The sequence below is a fragment of the Pezoporus flaviventris genome, unplaced genomic scaffold, assembly GCF_033815535.1.
Source record: "Pezoporus flaviventris isolate CSIRO_AGI_PZ_B2104156 unplaced genomic scaffold, CSIRO_AGI_Pfla_v1 ptg000043l, whole genome shotgun sequence".
Taxonomy (NCBI): Eukaryota; Metazoa; Chordata; class Aves; order Psittaciformes; family Psittacidae; genus Pezoporus; species Pezoporus flaviventris.
The window spans coordinates 166,063-182,176 of NW_026892591.1; the positions used below are offsets into that span (position 1 = coordinate 166,063).

Consider the following 16,114-nt stretch of genomic DNA (forward strand, 5'->3'; position numbering starts at 1 on the left):
ACCCCACGTGAACAGCTCCTTCTTTGGCCTTTCCCTCAAAGATTTAGCAAGTGCTTCATGGGGTTGAGTTGCTTCTCCAGCCCCTCAGAGAGGCTATTTTCTGATCACCCCTTAAGAGTGCCTGAGAAACCAGCTCTGAAGAATCCTCCTACCAAGACAGGGTAACAGGAAAAAGCCAAAGAGGAACACAACCATCATGGACCTCCTCAGCACCCAGCACTCACAGGGTTGTCCTTCCCTCTCCCATTCACCTCTGTGCAACTTCTCTTCATCAGAACATTAAGTCAGTAGATTTGGGGGGGGGGAATCTAAGTTTCACCCGGGCCAACAAGGGTGAATTCACAGGCTCCAAGCAGCGAGGGGCAGCTCAGGCCTGACCACACCATCTGCTCTTCACCCTGGTGCATGGCCCTGGTTGCTGCTGCCCCCAGGTGAGCTGTGATGGGACTGGTTCCACCAGGGGATGGGGCATGGAGCTGATGCCTTGGTTTATACCAGCTGCTTCTGTTCACACCAGAACAAAGCCAATGCTTGCTCCTTCAGTTTTCCTTGGCAAGTTGAGGATTTGGCAGGGCACACCTTGAAGTTCAATGCCCAAGTACATGCTTTGCCTTCAGGAACTATCCCTTCCCATGGAGCAGTTCAGTATCTCCCCTTCCTATCAGCACCAGATGATACAACTCCGGTTCTGCACCAGCTGAGGGTGTATTTGGCTGGAAAGGAAAACCTCATCCCTTCCCATTAGCTGTTAGTGGCACAGTCTCACCTCGCTTCTTCTCTCCCCCCCCACCCTGTCTTTCTCTCCCTGAACTCCCACTGGCTGAGTCCATCCTTGGCCTGGGGTCCAGATGTGAGCCAGGTCCTTCTCTCCTGGCCTCATACGCTGCTGTCCTCGAGCAGGGGCTCTTTGCCATCCGACCCACCAGCCTGAGGGCTGTGGGTGTGGGACTGAGCTCCATTACTGTGCTTCTTGTGGCTGCCTGATCTCAGTGCAAGGTTGTGTTCTGGAATGAACAAGGCCACCAGGAGCGACAGCAGGACAGAACAAGCCCCAAACAGGAAGGGAGGCCCTGGGATGATGCTGCTCTGTAGGAAGAAACAGAGGAAGGGTTAATGCTCAAGCGCAAGGGAAAAGCAGCCGAAAAGGAAAGACAAAGCTGAACAGTTACCTCATCCGTAGGGTTGGCCATGTTGGGTTTGGAGGCCTTACCCAGAGTTTCCACCTCAGCCATTTCATTCAGCTCCACGTGGAAGAGATAGAAGACGAAGCCATAGAGCGCCGGCCCCAGGCCATTACACAGACCCCGAATCCCAGTGATCATCCCCTGCACCACACCTGGGGACAGAGCAGGGAGAGGAAGATCTTCCTGCAGCTGCTTGTGCTACTCGAGGATGCTTCCGTATCTAAAGACAAGGCTCAAACATCCAGCTCTGGATGGACACGGACCCCACAGAGGAAGCGGTGAGCGGGTGATGAGCTTTGCTCATCCAGTGTTTGGCTGGAGAATAAAACATGCTTGGGTCCATCAAGCACTGGAATTGAAAGCAGCCAAGCCTGAGGCCTCAGGGCTGAGCCATGAAGCTTAAGCAGCAGGCTCCTTGTCTACCTCAAAGAACATTCCCTCCCAAAGCATCAACACAACTCAGAACAAGGCACTCCACAGCTAATACAGGCTCCTGTCCATCCCTCCACCAACTCCACCACAGTCGGTGCAGGCTCCTGCTGGGATGAACTCACCTTGTTGGTCAGGGTCTGCGTTCCGAGACACCATGGCGCTGATGGCTGGGAAGGTGATGCTGGACATGGCAGCCACGGCTCCTGCAGCCCACATCATCCTGGGGGACAGAGGCAGTGGTGAGGAGGCAGGATGTGAGACAGCAGCATGGCATCACCCTCCAGACAGGGCACAGGGAGCTGCCACAGAGCCACGAGACAAACAGGAGCCAATTCTTACCAAGGCTGCGATCCGAAGCCGTACCAGGCAAGCTGGAGGATCTGGAAGCCTAGTCCCAACAGGATGGTGTTCTTATTTCCTATGGAACGCATGAGAATTCCCAACACCACTGTCTGGAAAGGAAAACAGGTGCTTTAACAGGAAGTGCAAAGAAGGATGCGAGCACAGGAAGGCAAGAGGATGGGAATCTGAGGGAACACGTGCTGCTGTGACACCGACTCCTCCACTCCAGTAACACCATGTCAGAGCCCAGCACATCCCATGGCACAGCCCAGCCAAAGGGACTTCCACTTGTCAGCAATTTTGGACATTCCTATAACCAGACTGCAAGAGCCAAGAGAGAAACTGGTGCTCACCTGAGCCAGGATGGAGAGAATTCCAACAACCCCAATGAAGGCTGCCACTGTCTCTGAGGAAAACCCAATGACCTGTGAGAACATCACAGAGGGACTGTTTAGGCAAGAGATCTGGGCTCTATGGGAAAAGCCAGCCCACCAGTGTCACCAGTGTTTGCTGACGCTGCTTAGCAGGTACCTGAGCATCAATGAACCATCCCTTCCTCCACCCTCTTGCTGCCACAGGGATCACCTGGAAGATTTTCCCCTGCATGGCACTGAGGCCTCGTCCCCACGCTGTGTGAACACTTGCAGGGACGGTGCCTGCAGCCCTGCCCTGGGCAGCCTGTTCCAATGCCTGAGCACCCTCTGGGGCAGGAATTGTTCCTCAGCTCCATCTAAACCTGCCCTGGTGCAGCTTGAGGCCGTTTCCTCTTGTCCCATCCCTTGTTCCTTGGGAGCAGAGCCCAGCCCCTCCTGGCTCCAGCCTCCTGGCAGGCACTTGTAGGGAGCCATCAGGTCCCCCCTGAGCTTTCTCCAGACTGAACTCCCCAGGTCCCTCAGCCATTCCCCATCACACTTGGGCTCCAGGCCCTGCACCAGCTCTGGTGCCCTTCTCTGGCCTTGCTCCAGCACCTCAATGTCTCTCTTGGAGTGAAGGGCCCAGAGCTGAGCACAGGATTCAAGATGCAGCCTCACCAGTGCCCAGCACAGGGGCACAATCCCTGCCTTGGCTCTGCTGCCGCACTGGTGCTGATCCAGGCTAGGATGCTGGGGGCTTCCTGGCTGCCTGGGCACATGTTGGGATCTCCTGCATTCAGAGCCTCACATCATGGCAAGAGACTGACCTGTCGCAGGTAGAGGAAAAAGCTGGAATACTGGCCGGCTTCGGGAAGGTAGGAGAGAAAGACAGTGATACAGATGAGCAGCACTGTAGAATCCTGACCCACTTTCCGCAAGGACTGTAGGGAAGAGGAGTGGTAAATGACATCAATTAAAAGGAAAAAGAGAGTAAACATCCTGAACTATTCTCCAGGTCCAGAGACAGCGAAACCAAGTGCTTGAGTCACCAGCTTACGGCCGAGAAGTGAAACCAAAGCAGCATCCTGGAGGCAGATGCCAACACTGCCACAACACGTCAGCCTGATGGACTGATGTACAACGGCACCAGCTCGCACCCTACACTGAGGACCTTGACCTTTGAGTTTCCTAGATTTAGCCAAGTGCTTTGGATCAGAACTGCCTTTTCCTCAGCCAGCAAAGGTGCACTGCAAAGCTCCTCATCCTTAGCAAAGCTCCTGAGAAGATAGAACACAAAGGACTTCTGATGCAGTACTAGTGCTGGATAATGGAACTCATATTCAGACAACTGAGGTACGTTTCCACTGAGAGATGCTCTTGCTTCGGGACACCTGGAGCTGCTTTTCCATGGTTTGTAGCTCCAGGAAAAGGGTTGGAAGGTGCTGGACAGCTTTACGGATGTGCAACCTGGAGACGGTACCTTCAACAAGGTTAATCTGAGCCTCACATCCTCCCCCTTTTGTGGAATGCCTCTTCCTTTTGGGAGAGATTAGCAGAACTAAAGCAAAGAGAAGGACTAATGTGGAAAAGCAGCAGCAAGATGACTTACAGCGAAGGGGTCTGCTTGTTCCCAAGAGATTGGAGCTCCCCAGGAGACCGGGCGCATCTCCTCCGGCAGCGACTCCGGCACTGCCAGCAGGATGAAGGCGATATCCAGCAATGCCACACCTGAAGCCAGCACGACCACCAACGTGTCACCATAGGCCTGGGAGAGGTACGCCCCGATGGCTGGGCTCGTGACCAGACTGGCAGCAAACGTGGCTGACACCTGGAAGCAGAGAACAGGAATCCAGCTTCTCCTTTCCAGAGCCTGTTTGCCCCTCTTGTGTAAGCCCAGGGCAGGAGTTTTGCCACCTTTGATGGAGAGAATCCATGTAAAAGACAGAAAGGTGACGTGTTCTCTGGGTGCAATCTAACAAAGGGAAATGAAAGCTGTCCTAATAATTCAGGAACCCTATAGAAGGGGCACAGTCCCAGCCTGGCTTGGAGAAGCTCCTGACCAAGCTGGTTTAAAGGCTCAGCAACAATACAGAATACAGCCAGTATTCACACCACAGAGAGACAAGCAAACAAGTGTTCACAATCCATATAGATGGGGCCCTCAGTGCCATGGGTTAGTGGTGGCCTTGGCAGTGCTGGGGAATGGTTGGACTTGAGCTTAAAGGTCTTTGCCAACCAAGCTGATTCTGTGATTTTAAGCCCTCTCCCTCAGTGCTAAATCACACACAGAGCAATAGGGAAACTGTGTTATAGTGAAGCACATATCATCTGCTTACTGATACTGTCCTCAGGCTTGCCAATCAATCTCCCACCCTCGTTTTGTATCTCTCCTACCTGCAAAGGCCCAAGTATTGCTTCCAAGAGACAAGGCAGTTGTGCAGCTCCTTACCAAGCCATATGCCGTGCTGCGTTCATGCTCCTGGGTGATATCAGCAACGTAGGCAAAAATCACAGAGAAGGTGACAGCAAAGACTCCAGACATGGAAATGACAGCAAAATACCACCTGAAAGAGGCCGTGCCACAAGAGTTAGGGAGCAACCTCACCCCGGTGCACAGCTCCTGCAGGCCCTCCTATTTCACTGCACCAGAAACACTGAGCTGCAGTCTGGTGGCCCAAGAGTAGTGACAATGGACCCGTCAGGAGAATGAGCATCAGGAAAGGCTCCTTCTTCCTAACACTGAATCCTCTGGTAGAACCAGGCAAGTGAATGAGTCTCTAGGCTGAGCATCATTCCCCACTGGATGGACAATTCCATCACCTTCAAATGCTACACCCACAAATCCCCCATTGTTCTGTCTCGTGCTTGTTCCTCTCCTCAGAACCCCTTGGTCACAACAGGAATACACTCACCACGGACTGATCTTCATAAGGGGAATTGGAGCACAGGTGAAGAAGACAGTGAGGAGGAGGAAGGATTTCCTGCCCCAGACATCAGAGAGAGCACCAATCAGTGGGGCACTTAGAAAAGAAAGCAGACCCTAAGACAGACAGGGTGACAGAGAGAAATCCCTCAGTCAAATTCTGAGTGTCCACAGCAAGAGCTTCTGACACCGCTAAGCTAACAGGGTGAGGAGACAATCCAGCCCTATTCCCTACAAGCAGGCGATCACAGAACCCTTTGTTAAACTGCTCACATCCTTTTAGGGATCAAAACCTACCCTCAAGCAGCTCAGTGCTGCTAAACCCTCCCATTCTGTGCTGCTGCTCTGCCTGCGGCTGTGGTCACCCCCAGGCACGAGGAGCTGCTCACCAGTACCTAAAAGGATGTTGGCACAGCTCCATGCCATGAACATCTGCTGCAGTTCCAGGGAAAGCTTTCTCTTTTAGATGGAGACATGACAGACCTGACGAGGTGCCAAGGCCATTAAGCACAAAGAGAACTGTTCCATGCCTTTCCAACTGGAGACAGGCAGGGAAGAGCCTTCGTGTGTGTGTGGAAGTGCTGAGGCCTCATGGAAGCAAACCTCCCCGAGATCCTCTTGCCAGAGCCAGGGTCTAAGAGGCTGGTTTGCCACATTCCCAGCTGCTTGGTCATTAGAGTTGCCTCCAATTCTGCTCTGGGAATGCTGGTCTAGTCCAAACCCATGCCATGGCACACTCCCCACCTTCTGTCAGGGTGAGCCCACTGACGCAGCTAAGTTCCAACTCCTACTTCTGCTAAGTCCAGGTGTCATTGGTTTTTCATGTTGTTACACTCCAGAACATGGATCCAGGGCTGATCTCATGCTGACTGCAGTATCTGCAGCTGAGACACACAGCTCTCATAGCCCCAAACCCAGGCTGGCAAGCAGCAGGTTCTTAATGCTGCTCAGTAAAATCAATTGCACCAAATACCCAAGGACCACACTTCATTGACCCTTCATTTTGCTTTTGATTTGCCATTAGCACCCCAAACTGGCAGGGGGCTGGAATTAGATGATCTTAAGGTCTTTTCCAACCTAAATTATGATTCTATGAGCATGCATTTAGTCTAGGTCATGCTTTGCCTAGAAAGGTTGAGCCAGATGATCCGTGAGGTCCCTTCCAACCAGGTGTTCTGTGCTTCTATTATCTGTCAAACACTGGCTGACATCAGCAAGGCCACATGGACTATCACAGCTTGCTACTTCTTGCCCTGATCACAGGTTCAGAAGGAAGCCTGGAAGGCATATTCCTTACCTTGACTCCATGAATCAGGCCGTTCATCAAGAATGTATGCTGAGGGAAAGTCTGGTGTAACACCTAGAGAAAACAAAACCAAAGCCACAGAGCTAGCAGCTTGTGCAAAGCAGGGAGAAGCCTGGAATAGCTCTTCCCTGTGAGGGTGGTGGGACACTGGTATAGGGTGCCCAGAGAAGCTGTGGCTGCCCCATCCCTGGCAGTGCTCAAGGCCAGGCTGGACACAGGGGCTTGGAGCAAGCTGCTCCAGTGGAAGGGGTCCCAATGGCAGGGGCTGGAGCTGGAAGAGCTTTAACGGCCCTTCCACCCCAAAGCATTCCGTGATAACCAAAGACTCCCTTTGCATATTTACCTAGAAATCAGAGATCAGGTAAAAAATACACCTGGCAACTACACTTCAAGGTGTGCTGGCAACTGACCATCAGAAACTGAAGTGAAAAAGCTGAGAGATGCCCCACCAGGAGTTCCCAGCTCCTTAACTAAAGGCTTAAACATCCAAGCTATTTTCAGTTGCTTTATTAAAGCTCTCTCTCTACACTTCACTTTATTGCTGCCTGTATTAATCACCCCTCAGTCGATCCCAGACGAGTCACTGGCTCTCCAGCAGGAGCATGACTTGGCATCATAAAGAACGGCCAGGAAATTGTCTCTGTGCTTTGATGCCCCAGAGAACGACAGTGGCAGTTCAACAAAAACCTCTTTTATCCCTAAATAAGCCTTCAAACCTCTAACTCCTGCTTTGCTCCAAGTATAGCTACAATAATCCTGAAAAGCATTGCCCAACTCCATAAAACAATCACTGTTGCTCCAGCTTTTCCAGGTACAAACCAGTACCTCTTGGTTTCTACCCCCCAGGCTCCAAAGGCTCCGTGTTGAGATCTCTACCCAGGGTGGTTTCTTGTCCCCGGGAAGCAGGATTATCCCCAAGGAGACTCACTCACCGTTAGCATTGGCGTGGTCAGCAGCCCCCAGGCAAAGAACTCCAGGAAAATCACCACCACGGCGTGGTACACGCTGGGCTCTCCAATGCCCTGTCGCTGCAAAACAGAGCTCCATGAGTAACGCAAGCAGACGTATCCCAATCCAGGATAGATCTGGACACTGAAGCATCATTAAAATCATGGAATGGTTTGGGTTGGAAGGCAGCTTAAAGCTCACCCAGTTCCAACCCCTGCCACAAGCAGGGACCCCTTCCACTAGAGCAGCTTGCTCCAAGCCCCTGTATCCAACCTGGCCAGTGTTTTTCTCTCAGGCTAAGAGTTGGGTATCAACCTCCTCACAGCTGCCTGGCATTTCTACCCCATGCTCTTGATATACAAGTTATTTCAGGCACCAGAGAGGCGTCTGGGTCTGTGTCCTGCTGCACAGCATTCACCGTGATGCGTTCCCAGCCAGAGAGTCAATCTCTTCCCCAGCTCCATCCTCCCAGCCAGAACAGGTTTGTTTTGCAGCTCACACTGCATTTCAGATGACCACCACAGCCGTGAGGCCCCGAAACATGAGGGGAGGCAGCAAGAGACGTTCTTGTGCTCAAATGTTAATAAAAGACTATTAAAGCTGCTTCAACCCCACATCAACAGCATCAAGGCAAGAGGAGGGGATGCAGTTTTATTGCATATAAAGGAGAATGTTTTGCAGCAGAGGGAGAAGGTGGCAGGAGGCTGTAATGAGTACAGCTACCGCTACCCACCTTCCTCCAGAGAGCATCCCTCTCCTCCTCCTTTCCTTGTCCCTCTTCATCCACAGTTAAACATTTCTCCCATGACTGCACTAAAATGAACTTGATGGAGTTTAGTCCAGCTCTGACGCACTCGCAGCTTAATATCGCTCCTTCCACTTATCAACCACCTCACTGGGTTAGTCCTCCACCCATACAGCACATCTCCTCTCACCACTAGAGCTGCTCCATAAAACACCAGTAAAAAGACCCAAAGAGACAGCAGGGCAGGCCAAAGGCTCCTTCTCAAGAGCACAACAAGGGGGAAATGCTTGTAGACACCTTAAGTTCAGGTGCACCCACTCCAAAGCTGTCTCTGTACAGGCACAAGATGCTCGTCCCTGTAGCACTGCTCATGCAATGGTTTGGGACCTTAAAGCTCCTCCAGCTCCAACCCCTGCCACGGGCAGGGACCCCTTCCATAGAGCAGCTTGCTCCAAGCCCCTGTGTCCAACCTGCCCTTGAACACTGCCAGGGATGGGGCAGCCACAGCTTCTCTGGGCACCCTGTGCCAGCGCCTCAGCACCCTCACGGTAACCGCTGCTCCTCTCCCGCAGCACCGGCCTCCGCTCGATGGAGGTGACTGCTCCCCAGGGGCCCTCACCCCCGCGGCCTGGCACCTCCAAAGCACACGGTACACGCCAGAGACGGCGACGGGACCAGCGAGCACCCGCGCCCGGTGAAACGGCAGCGAGCCAGAGGTCTGCCCGGAGCAAAACAACCCCGGGCCCGAGCGAGGCCCGAGCCGCGCACACCTCCGCGGCTCCCGGGGCAGGCCCGAGGGGGGCCCACGCACCTCCGCCCAGCACCCCCCCCACCCCACCCCGCGCCCCGGCTCCGCTTCCCCGCCGCGCTCACGCCGGCCCCGTCGCGGATGACGATCTTCTTGGCCAGCAGCACGCTGCGGTTGAGCCGCTTCTTCTTCTTCTTCTCGCCGGTCATGGCGCCGCCGGGCCGCTGCCGTTCGCCGGCCTCCGCGGCTGCCCCATCGTCCCTGCGGCGGGCAGCGCCGCGCCGAGCACCGGGCCCGGGCACAGACCCGCACCGGGCGGGGGAGCGCCGGGCCCGGGGAGAGAAGGAGGAGGGAGGAGGAGGAGGGCGGCGGCGGCGGCGGCGGCGGCGCTAGGACCTCCCCGCCCACAGGCCCCGCTCCCGTCACCCAGGCGACGGCGCTGACGGGCCCTTCCGGCGGGACGCACCTTCACATCCCATTGGCTGCCCCGTCCCTTCCCCGTCGGCCGAACGCGTCGTTGATTGGCTGGGAGGAGGAGGAGGGATGCGGTGGGCGGGGCTTACAGCCGCCTCGGCGGGGCGCGGGGCATGGTGGGATACGCCGGTCCTCCCGGTACCTCCCCTCCGGGGGCCGGTGGCACCGGTAGCGGCGCCTCCCGCGGGTGCCGCAGGGGCCCGGGGCGGAGGGGACGGGGGTTCCTTATCGCTGTGCAGACCCAGGGCCCCGTCGCTACCGGCTCGTCTCGGTTTAACTCGCTCCGTGCTCCCGGTGTCCCGGCTGGAGGCAGCTGCAACCGGTCCGTTTCCTGGGCCACCGAGAGGTGGCGGGGCACAGCCGGAGCTCGGTCCCTCAGGACGCTGCGGTGGTGGAGCGGCCCCGCCCGCGTTCCCCTCCCGTTATTGTGTGTCCCGTTCCCCCCCCCCCCAAAGCTGCGGAGTGACCCCGAGTCCGGGATCGGAGAGCGGAGCTGGCGTGAACCGGGTCCCGCGATCGCCTGCGAACGGTCCCCGGGCAGCGGGCGAGGGACCCGGAGCCTTCCCTAGAGTCGCCCCCCGGGAACGGGCACCCGAACCCGCCCGCACCGGGAGCCCCATCAGAGACGCCCCCCCCCCCTTCCCCCCGTGGGGTCGGTGGAGCCAGGGCCCGTTCCGGTGCTCTGCGACAGGTTGAGAACCGAACCGGGGGAGCGGAGAAGCGGCTCCTTGCCCCGAGTTACCAATCGCACTCGGGGCACCCACCGGCCGCTGCCCCGAGAGGCACCGAGGCGACGACGAGACAAAGGCGGCCCCTTGGGAGGCTCCGGTGATGCCGGTGCCAGCTGAGGGGCGGGGAAGGCTCCGGCCGGCCTCGTCCCCGAGCTGTCCCTGAGCACCGGGACCGCGCCTGCCCTTCCCGGGCCTCCGCAGCCCCCTTCTGGGTGCCTTGGGGGGAGCAGCGGGGCCGGGGCCGCCGGAGGGAGCCGGGGTGGGGCGGCGGGGGCCGGGAGGGCGCAGGATGGAGGATGCTGGGGCGGCCGGGGGGGGGCCGGGGCGGCGGCGGAGCCCTCGCACCATGACATCAGCGCGGCGCGGCCCCGGGGGAGCGGGCGGGGGGCGGGAGCCGGCGCGGCGGCGGCGGCGGAACGGCAGCGGCGGAGCGGAGCGGCCCCGGGCATGCTCCCGGAGCCCAAGTATGACCGCTTCCGCGACGAGCCGCTGACCGCCCCTATGCCGTCGCCGGTCCCCGGGCCGAGCCCCGCGGCGGGCGAGGAGCCCGAGCCCGGTACCACCTTCTGCGCGCTGCTGCCGCGGATGCCGCAGTGGAAGTTCCCCGGTCCCGGCGGCTTTCTCGGTCGCAGCCCCTCCGCCGGTACCGGTGGCGGCCGGGACCTGTCAGCGCCGGCCCGGGCGGGCCCCCCCTCGGCTCTGGCCGCCGTGTTGGCCGCCTGCGAGCCGCTGTGCCCCGCCGCGCCGTGCGCGCTACCGGCGGGCGGGCGGGCACGGGGGGCGGCGGGGCGGGCGGCGGCGGCGGCGGGGACCCGGCCGGGCGCGGAGGAGTGGAGCCGCAAGGGCAGCTTCATCCGCAAACCGGCGCAGGGCTGGCTGCACCCCGACGAGCGGGTGCTGGGGCCCGGCGTCTCCTACATCGTCCGGGTAAGTCCCACCGGAGCCCGAGCCCGGTGCCGTGACCGCGGCCAAGGGGATGCGGAGGGGTCCCCGGGCATCCATCCCCGGTTTATGTCCCCGCTGCCTGCTCAGTGGTGTCTGGATCATCCTGGCGGGGACGGCCTCACCACACCGGGTGCGGGTGGGATGGGACCAGGGGGGTTCAGAGCCACGAGGTAGCCTCGGACCCAGCAGGATTCAACCCCTCCAAGGGCATCATGAGCCGTAGCGCCGAGATGAGTTTGTCGGGTCTCAGTGTGGATTCTGGGCGTGCAATGGGATCGTTTGGGGTGGCGGACAAAAGGGTGCTGGGTGATCCCTGGAGCTGGCTTGGAGAGGGGCCCTTCCCGCTGACACTCAGCTCTTCCTCTCCCTTCCTCTTCCTCACCTGCCCTGTGCTGGCGGCGGTGGCTGGAGGAGGCCGCTCTGACCGTGTCCCCCCACCCCGTAGTACATGGGGTGCATCGAGGTGCTGCGCTCCATGAGGTCCCTCGACTTCAACACCCGCACGCAGGTCACCAGGTACGGCCCCGAGCTCATCCTGCACCCCAAAACCACCACCACTCCCCCCCACCCCACCCAGGGGGCCCTGTGACACGGCAAGGGAGACATACAGGGCCGAGGGTCCGGATGGGGAGCCCTGCCCCATGGATCCACCCTGCACACAGGGTGATGACGAAGGGCACTGCTGCGGATCAATGGGTGGAAAGAGGAGAAGGGAGGTGGCCCTGGCCGGGATTACGTACCGCGGCCGTGACGTGGGGCAGCGCTGCGGGGAGGTTGCGGTGCCCGGGGCTGTGGGGCTGATGCCATGGGGCAGCCAGGAAGGGGCTGGGGGGGGGGGGTGGGGTGGTGGTGGTGTTCTGGATTAATAACTGGGCCCGGGGCTATGGCTTACAGGGAAGCCATCAATAGACTGTATGAAGCAGTGCCCGGCGTGAAGGGCATCTGGAAGAAGAAGGTGAGTTTCCACCCGGTCTGACCGTCCCTGTGCTCCTTCCTGGGGCAGGGTGCTGGAGGTGGCTGCCTGGTTCATGGGGCAGAGCCTGGGGTCTCTTGGGGCACCCCCTTTGCCTCCTGCAGCCCAGGAAGCCTGGACCCAATGGGCTGCATCACACCCCCCATGGTCCTCTCCCCCTGTCAGGCTCCCAACAAAGCCCTTGTCTCCATCCTGGGCAAGAGCAACCTGCGCTTTGCTGGCATGAGCATCGCTGTCAACATCTCTGTTGATGGGCTGAACCTCATGATCCCCACCACACGCCAGGTCAGAGCCGGCCCCAGGGCTGTGGCACTGCCACCTCCCAGCCCTCTGCCTCCTGCTGCAGACCGGAGAGCTGGTGGCCCCCATTCTAACCCCAGCCATGGGCCATGTTCTCCCCATAGATCATCGCCAACCACCACATGCAATCCATCTCCTTCGCCTCCGGTGGGGACACGGTGAGACCCTGTACTGTGGTCCTGAAAGGGGCTCCCAGTCTTGTGGCAGGACATGGGGCTGGGGCCCTTCCCCTTGCACCAGAGCCCCCAGCCCTGCTCCAGCTCCCCTGAGCTCCCCTTGTGCCCTCAGGACACCACGGACTATGTCGCCTACGTCGCCAAGGACCCCATCAATCAGAGAGGTGACGCTGGTCTGGGGACTCTATGGATGAGGAGGGGATGAAGGCTGGAGGATGGGGGGGGATTCCGTGTGTGGGGGCACAAGGGGCATCTCCCAGAGGGGTGATGGGAGCAGGGGGACACATCTGAGCCATCTGTCCACAGCCTGCCACATCCTGGAGTGCTGCGAGGGGCTGGCGCAGAGCGTCATCAGCACGGTGGGGCAGGCCTTCGAGCTGCGCTTCAAGCAGTACCTGCACAGCCCCCCCAAGGTGGTGGTGCCCCCGGACAGGTAAGGAGTTGGGGGGGCGGGGGGGGGTGTAGCCCTGCTGCTGAGCCCCTCAGGGTGTCCCCGGCTCACCCATCCCTGCTGCAGGGCGCTGGGTGCCGAGGATTCGGTCTGGGGGGAGGATGAAGATGCGGCCGAACACGATTATTACAACAGCATCCCCGGCAAGGAGCCGCCCCCGGGCGGGCTGATCGACTCCCGGCTCCGGCACGGCCCCAGCTTGGGCCACATCCGCACTCAACCCTCCGGCTCCATCCTCTCCAGCCAGGTGAGCCTCCCCCCCCCCCCCCCCGGGGGTCGCTGCTATGGGGGTCCCCAGCACAGGTCCCCCCCATAGCATCCTCACTGCCTCCTCTCCCCAGGCCGGGTTTGCAGCCAGGAGAGACCAGAGCAGCCAGCCAGGGCCACCATGGGAGCTGGAGAGCCAGGGTGGGTACCGCTGGGGGGGGATGACGGACACCTGCTCAGTGGGGGGGGTCCCTATGGCTCTGCCCTGCCTGGGCTGGTGGTGATGCCCCCTCCTCACAGGCCAGCCCGGGGATGGGTACCTGCAGGCTGATGGCCACCCCTTGGGACCACGGGACTACGAGGAGCACATGTACGTGAACACACAGAGCCTGGATGCCTGGGAGCCAGAGGCAGCGGCGGCTCGGGGGGTGCCGGAGGAGAGCCCCAAGAAGGACCTCTTTGATATGAGTAAGCCACCACGCCGGGGGGGGAGTGCCCATTGCATGGCCCCAGGTTCATGCCCTGAGGGGTGACATCCCCTCACCTCGGTCCTACAGGGCCATTCGAGGATGCCCTCAAGCTCCACGAGTGCATTGTGGGGGGCAGCAGCAGCCCCCCCATCGAGGACCAGTGGCCGAGCCCCCCGACGCGGAAGGCTCCCATTGCCCCCACTGAGGAGCAGCTCAGGCGGGAGCCGTGGTACCACGGGAAGATGAGCCGGAGGGATGCGGAGAGGCTCCTGCAGATGGACGGGGACTTCCTGGTGCGGGACAGCCTCACCAACCCGGGGCAGTATGTGCTGACCGGCATGCACAGCGGGCAGCCCAAGCATCTGCTGCTGGTGGATCCCGAGGGAGTGGTAAGGGCAGGGGGCAGGATGGGTGATGGGGATAAAGGCAGGGTGGGAAGGATGCTGGAGGCTGGAGGCTGCAGGGTGCAGGGTGGGTGATGGGGTTAAAGGCAGGGGTGGAAGGATGCTGGAGGCCACAGGGTGCAGGATGGGTGATGGGGATAAAGGCAGGGTGGGAAGGATGCTGGAGGCTGCAGGGTGGGTGATGGGTGATGGGGATAAAGGCAGGGTGGGAAGGATGCTGGAGGCTGCAGGGTGGGTGATGGGTGATGGGTATAAAGGCAGGGGTGGAAGGATGCTGGAGGCTGCAGGGTGCAGGGTGCAGGGTGGGTGATGGGGATAAGGGCAGGGTGGGAAGGATGCTGGAGGCCGCAGGGTGCAGGGTGGGTGATGGGGATAAGGGCAGGGTGAGAAGGATGCTGGAGGCCACAGGGTGCAGGGTGCAGGATGGGTGATGGGGATAAAGGCAGGGGTGGAAGGATGCTGGAGGCTGCAGGGTGGGTGATGGGTGATGGGGATAAAGGCAGGGGTGGAAGGATGCTGGAGGCTGCAGGGTGGGTGATGGGTGATGGGGATAAAGGCAGGGGTGGAAGGATGCTGGAGGCTGCAGGGTGTAGGGTGGGTGATGGGGATAAAGGCAGGGTGGGAAGGATGCTGGAGGCTGCAGGGTGCAGGGTGGGTGATGGGGATAAAGGCAGGGGTGGAAGGATGCTGGAGGCTGCAGGGTGCAGGATGGGTGATGGGTGATGGGGATAAAGGCAGGGGTGGAAGGATGCTGGAGGCCACAGGCTGCAAGCGGTGGGCAGGTCGCATGGGGCCCCTGCTTGCCGGGGTTCAGGAGCACCGCAGCCCCCCAAACCCGCAGGTGAGGACCAAGGACGTGCTGTTTGAGAGCATCAGCCACCTCATCAGCCACCACCGGCAGAACGAGCAGCCCATCGTGGCCGCCGAGAGCGAGCTGCACCTCCGCCAGGTCGTGCAGAGGAAGCAGTGACCCCGGGGGTACGTGAGCTCCCGACCCGCGGCCCTGGCACCGGACTCACCCCAGCCCTGGGGTAAAGGCAGGGCCCACCCCTGTGCTCCCCTCCTCTGGTTGTGCCCGGGCCCGCACCCTGGGGTCAGGGTCCCCGTTCCCCTCTCCGTGGTCCGCATGGGGCATTGTTCCCAGCTGGGAGCCGCTGCGGCACCGCCAGCCCCGGCGCCGGCTCCATCCCGACACAAGGAATTGGTCTCTGGACTGTCATGGGGCAAACGGGGTTGGGGATGGTGCCAGGAGCCTCATCCCCAGGGTGGGATGGGGTGAGCAGGATTAGCGTGTGCGTGTGTGTGTGTGTGTATCCGTGTGTGTGCGTGTGTGTGTGTGTGTGTGTGTGTGTGTATTAATGTGTGTGTATCCGCGTGTGTGTGTGTGTGTGGTGTGTGTGCGTGTGTGTGCGTGTGTGCGTGTGTGTGTATCCGTGTGTGTGTGTGTGTGTATTAATGTGTGTGTATCCGCGTGTGTGTGTGTGTGTGTGTGTGTGTGTATCCGTGTGTGTGCGTGTGTGTGTGTGTGTGTGTATCCGTGTGTGTGCGTGTGTGTGTGTATTAATGTGTGTGTATCCGCGTGTGTGTGTATGCATGTGTGTGTGTGTATCTGTGTGTGTGTGTGTGTGTATCCGTGTGTGTGTATCCATGTGTGTGTATCTGTGTGTGTATCCATGTGTGTGTATCTGTGTGTGTGTATCCGTGTGTGTGTGTATCCATGTGTGTGTATCTGTGTGTGTGTATCCGTGTGTGTGTGTATCCATGTGTGTGTATCTGTGTGTGTGTATCTGTGTGTGTGTATCCGTGTGTGTGTGTATCCATGTGTGTGTATCTGTGTGTGTGTATCCATGTGTGTGTACCCATGTGTGTGTGTGTACCCATGTGTGTGTACCCATGTGTGTGTATCCACGTGTGTGTACTCATGTGTGTGTATCCATGTGCGTGTATCCGTGTGTGTGTATACATGTGTGTGTGTATTCATGTGTGTGTGTATCCGTGTGTG

The 16,114-nt window shown here is 59.3% G+C and overlaps 2 protein-coding genes across 2 annotated transcripts; one reads left to right on the plus strand and one right to left on the minus strand.

Annotated features, from left to right (window-relative positions):
- Nucleotides 1-14: 14 nt before the first annotated feature.
- LOC133276151 (hippocampus abundant transcript 1 protein-like) lies at nt 15-9,334 on the minus strand. Its single transcript, XM_061466690.1, has 12 exons — nt 9,107-9,334; nt 7,473-7,568; nt 6,532-6,594; nt 5,224-5,351; nt 4,761-4,875; nt 3,921-4,139; nt 3,139-3,252; nt 2,312-2,383; nt 1,956-2,068; nt 1,739-1,836; nt 1,170-1,336; nt 15-1,086 (listed from the first exon to the last, which is right to left on the minus strand). The coding sequence occupies exons 1-12, from the start codon at nt 9,188-9,190 to the stop codon at nt 877-879; spliced, it is 1,479 nt and encodes a 492-aa protein (XP_061322674.1). The 5' UTR covers nt 9,191-9,334; the 3' UTR covers nt 15-876.
- Nucleotides 9,335-10,551: 1,217 nt separating this feature from the next.
- Nucleotides 10,552-15,418, plus strand: SHC2 (SHC adaptor protein 2). The gene is made up of 12 exons (XM_061466689.1): nt 10,552-11,113; nt 11,577-11,647; nt 12,026-12,086; nt 12,270-12,389; nt 12,509-12,562; nt 12,693-12,744; nt 12,887-13,013; nt 13,098-13,278; nt 13,373-13,439; nt 13,539-13,706; nt 13,796-14,097; nt 14,954-15,418. The coding sequence occupies exons 1-12, from the start codon at nt 10,634-10,636 to the stop codon at nt 15,080-15,082; spliced, it is 1,812 nt and encodes a 603-aa protein (XP_061322673.1). The 5' UTR covers nt 10,552-10,633; the 3' UTR covers nt 15,083-15,418.
- Nucleotides 15,419-16,114: the final 696 nt, after the last annotated feature.

What these genes read in the sequence shown, in the direction of transcription:
- SHC2 (XM_061466689.1), top strand. Translation starts at nt 10,634, where the DNA reads ATGCTCCCGGAGCCCAAGTATGACCGCTTCCGCGACGAGCCGCTGACC. An exon ending in GGACCCCATCAATCAGAGAG is followed by an intron (nt 12,745 to 12,886) that starts GTGACGCTGGTC and finishes ATCTGTCCACAG; the next exon opens with CCTGCCACATCCTGGAGTGC. An exon ending in GAAGGACCTCTTTGATATGA is followed by an intron (nt 13,707 to 13,795) that starts GTAAGCCACCAC and finishes TCGGTCCTACAG; the next exon opens with GGCCATTCGAGGATGCCCTC.
- LOC133276151 (XM_061466690.1), bottom strand. Translation starts at nt 9,190, where the DNA reads ATGACCGGCGAGAAGAAGAAGAAGAAGCGGCTCAACCGCAGCGTGCTG. An exon ending in TGACCACGCCAATGCTAACG is followed by an intron (nt 6,595 to 7,472) that starts GTGAGTGAGTCT and finishes TGTTTTCTCTAG; the next exon opens with GTGTTACACCAGACTTTCCC. An exon ending in CGCAGACCCTGACCAACAAG is followed by an intron (nt 1,337 to 1,738) that starts GTGAGTTCATCC and finishes CTCTGTCCCCAG; the next exon opens with GTGTGGTGCAGGGGATGATC.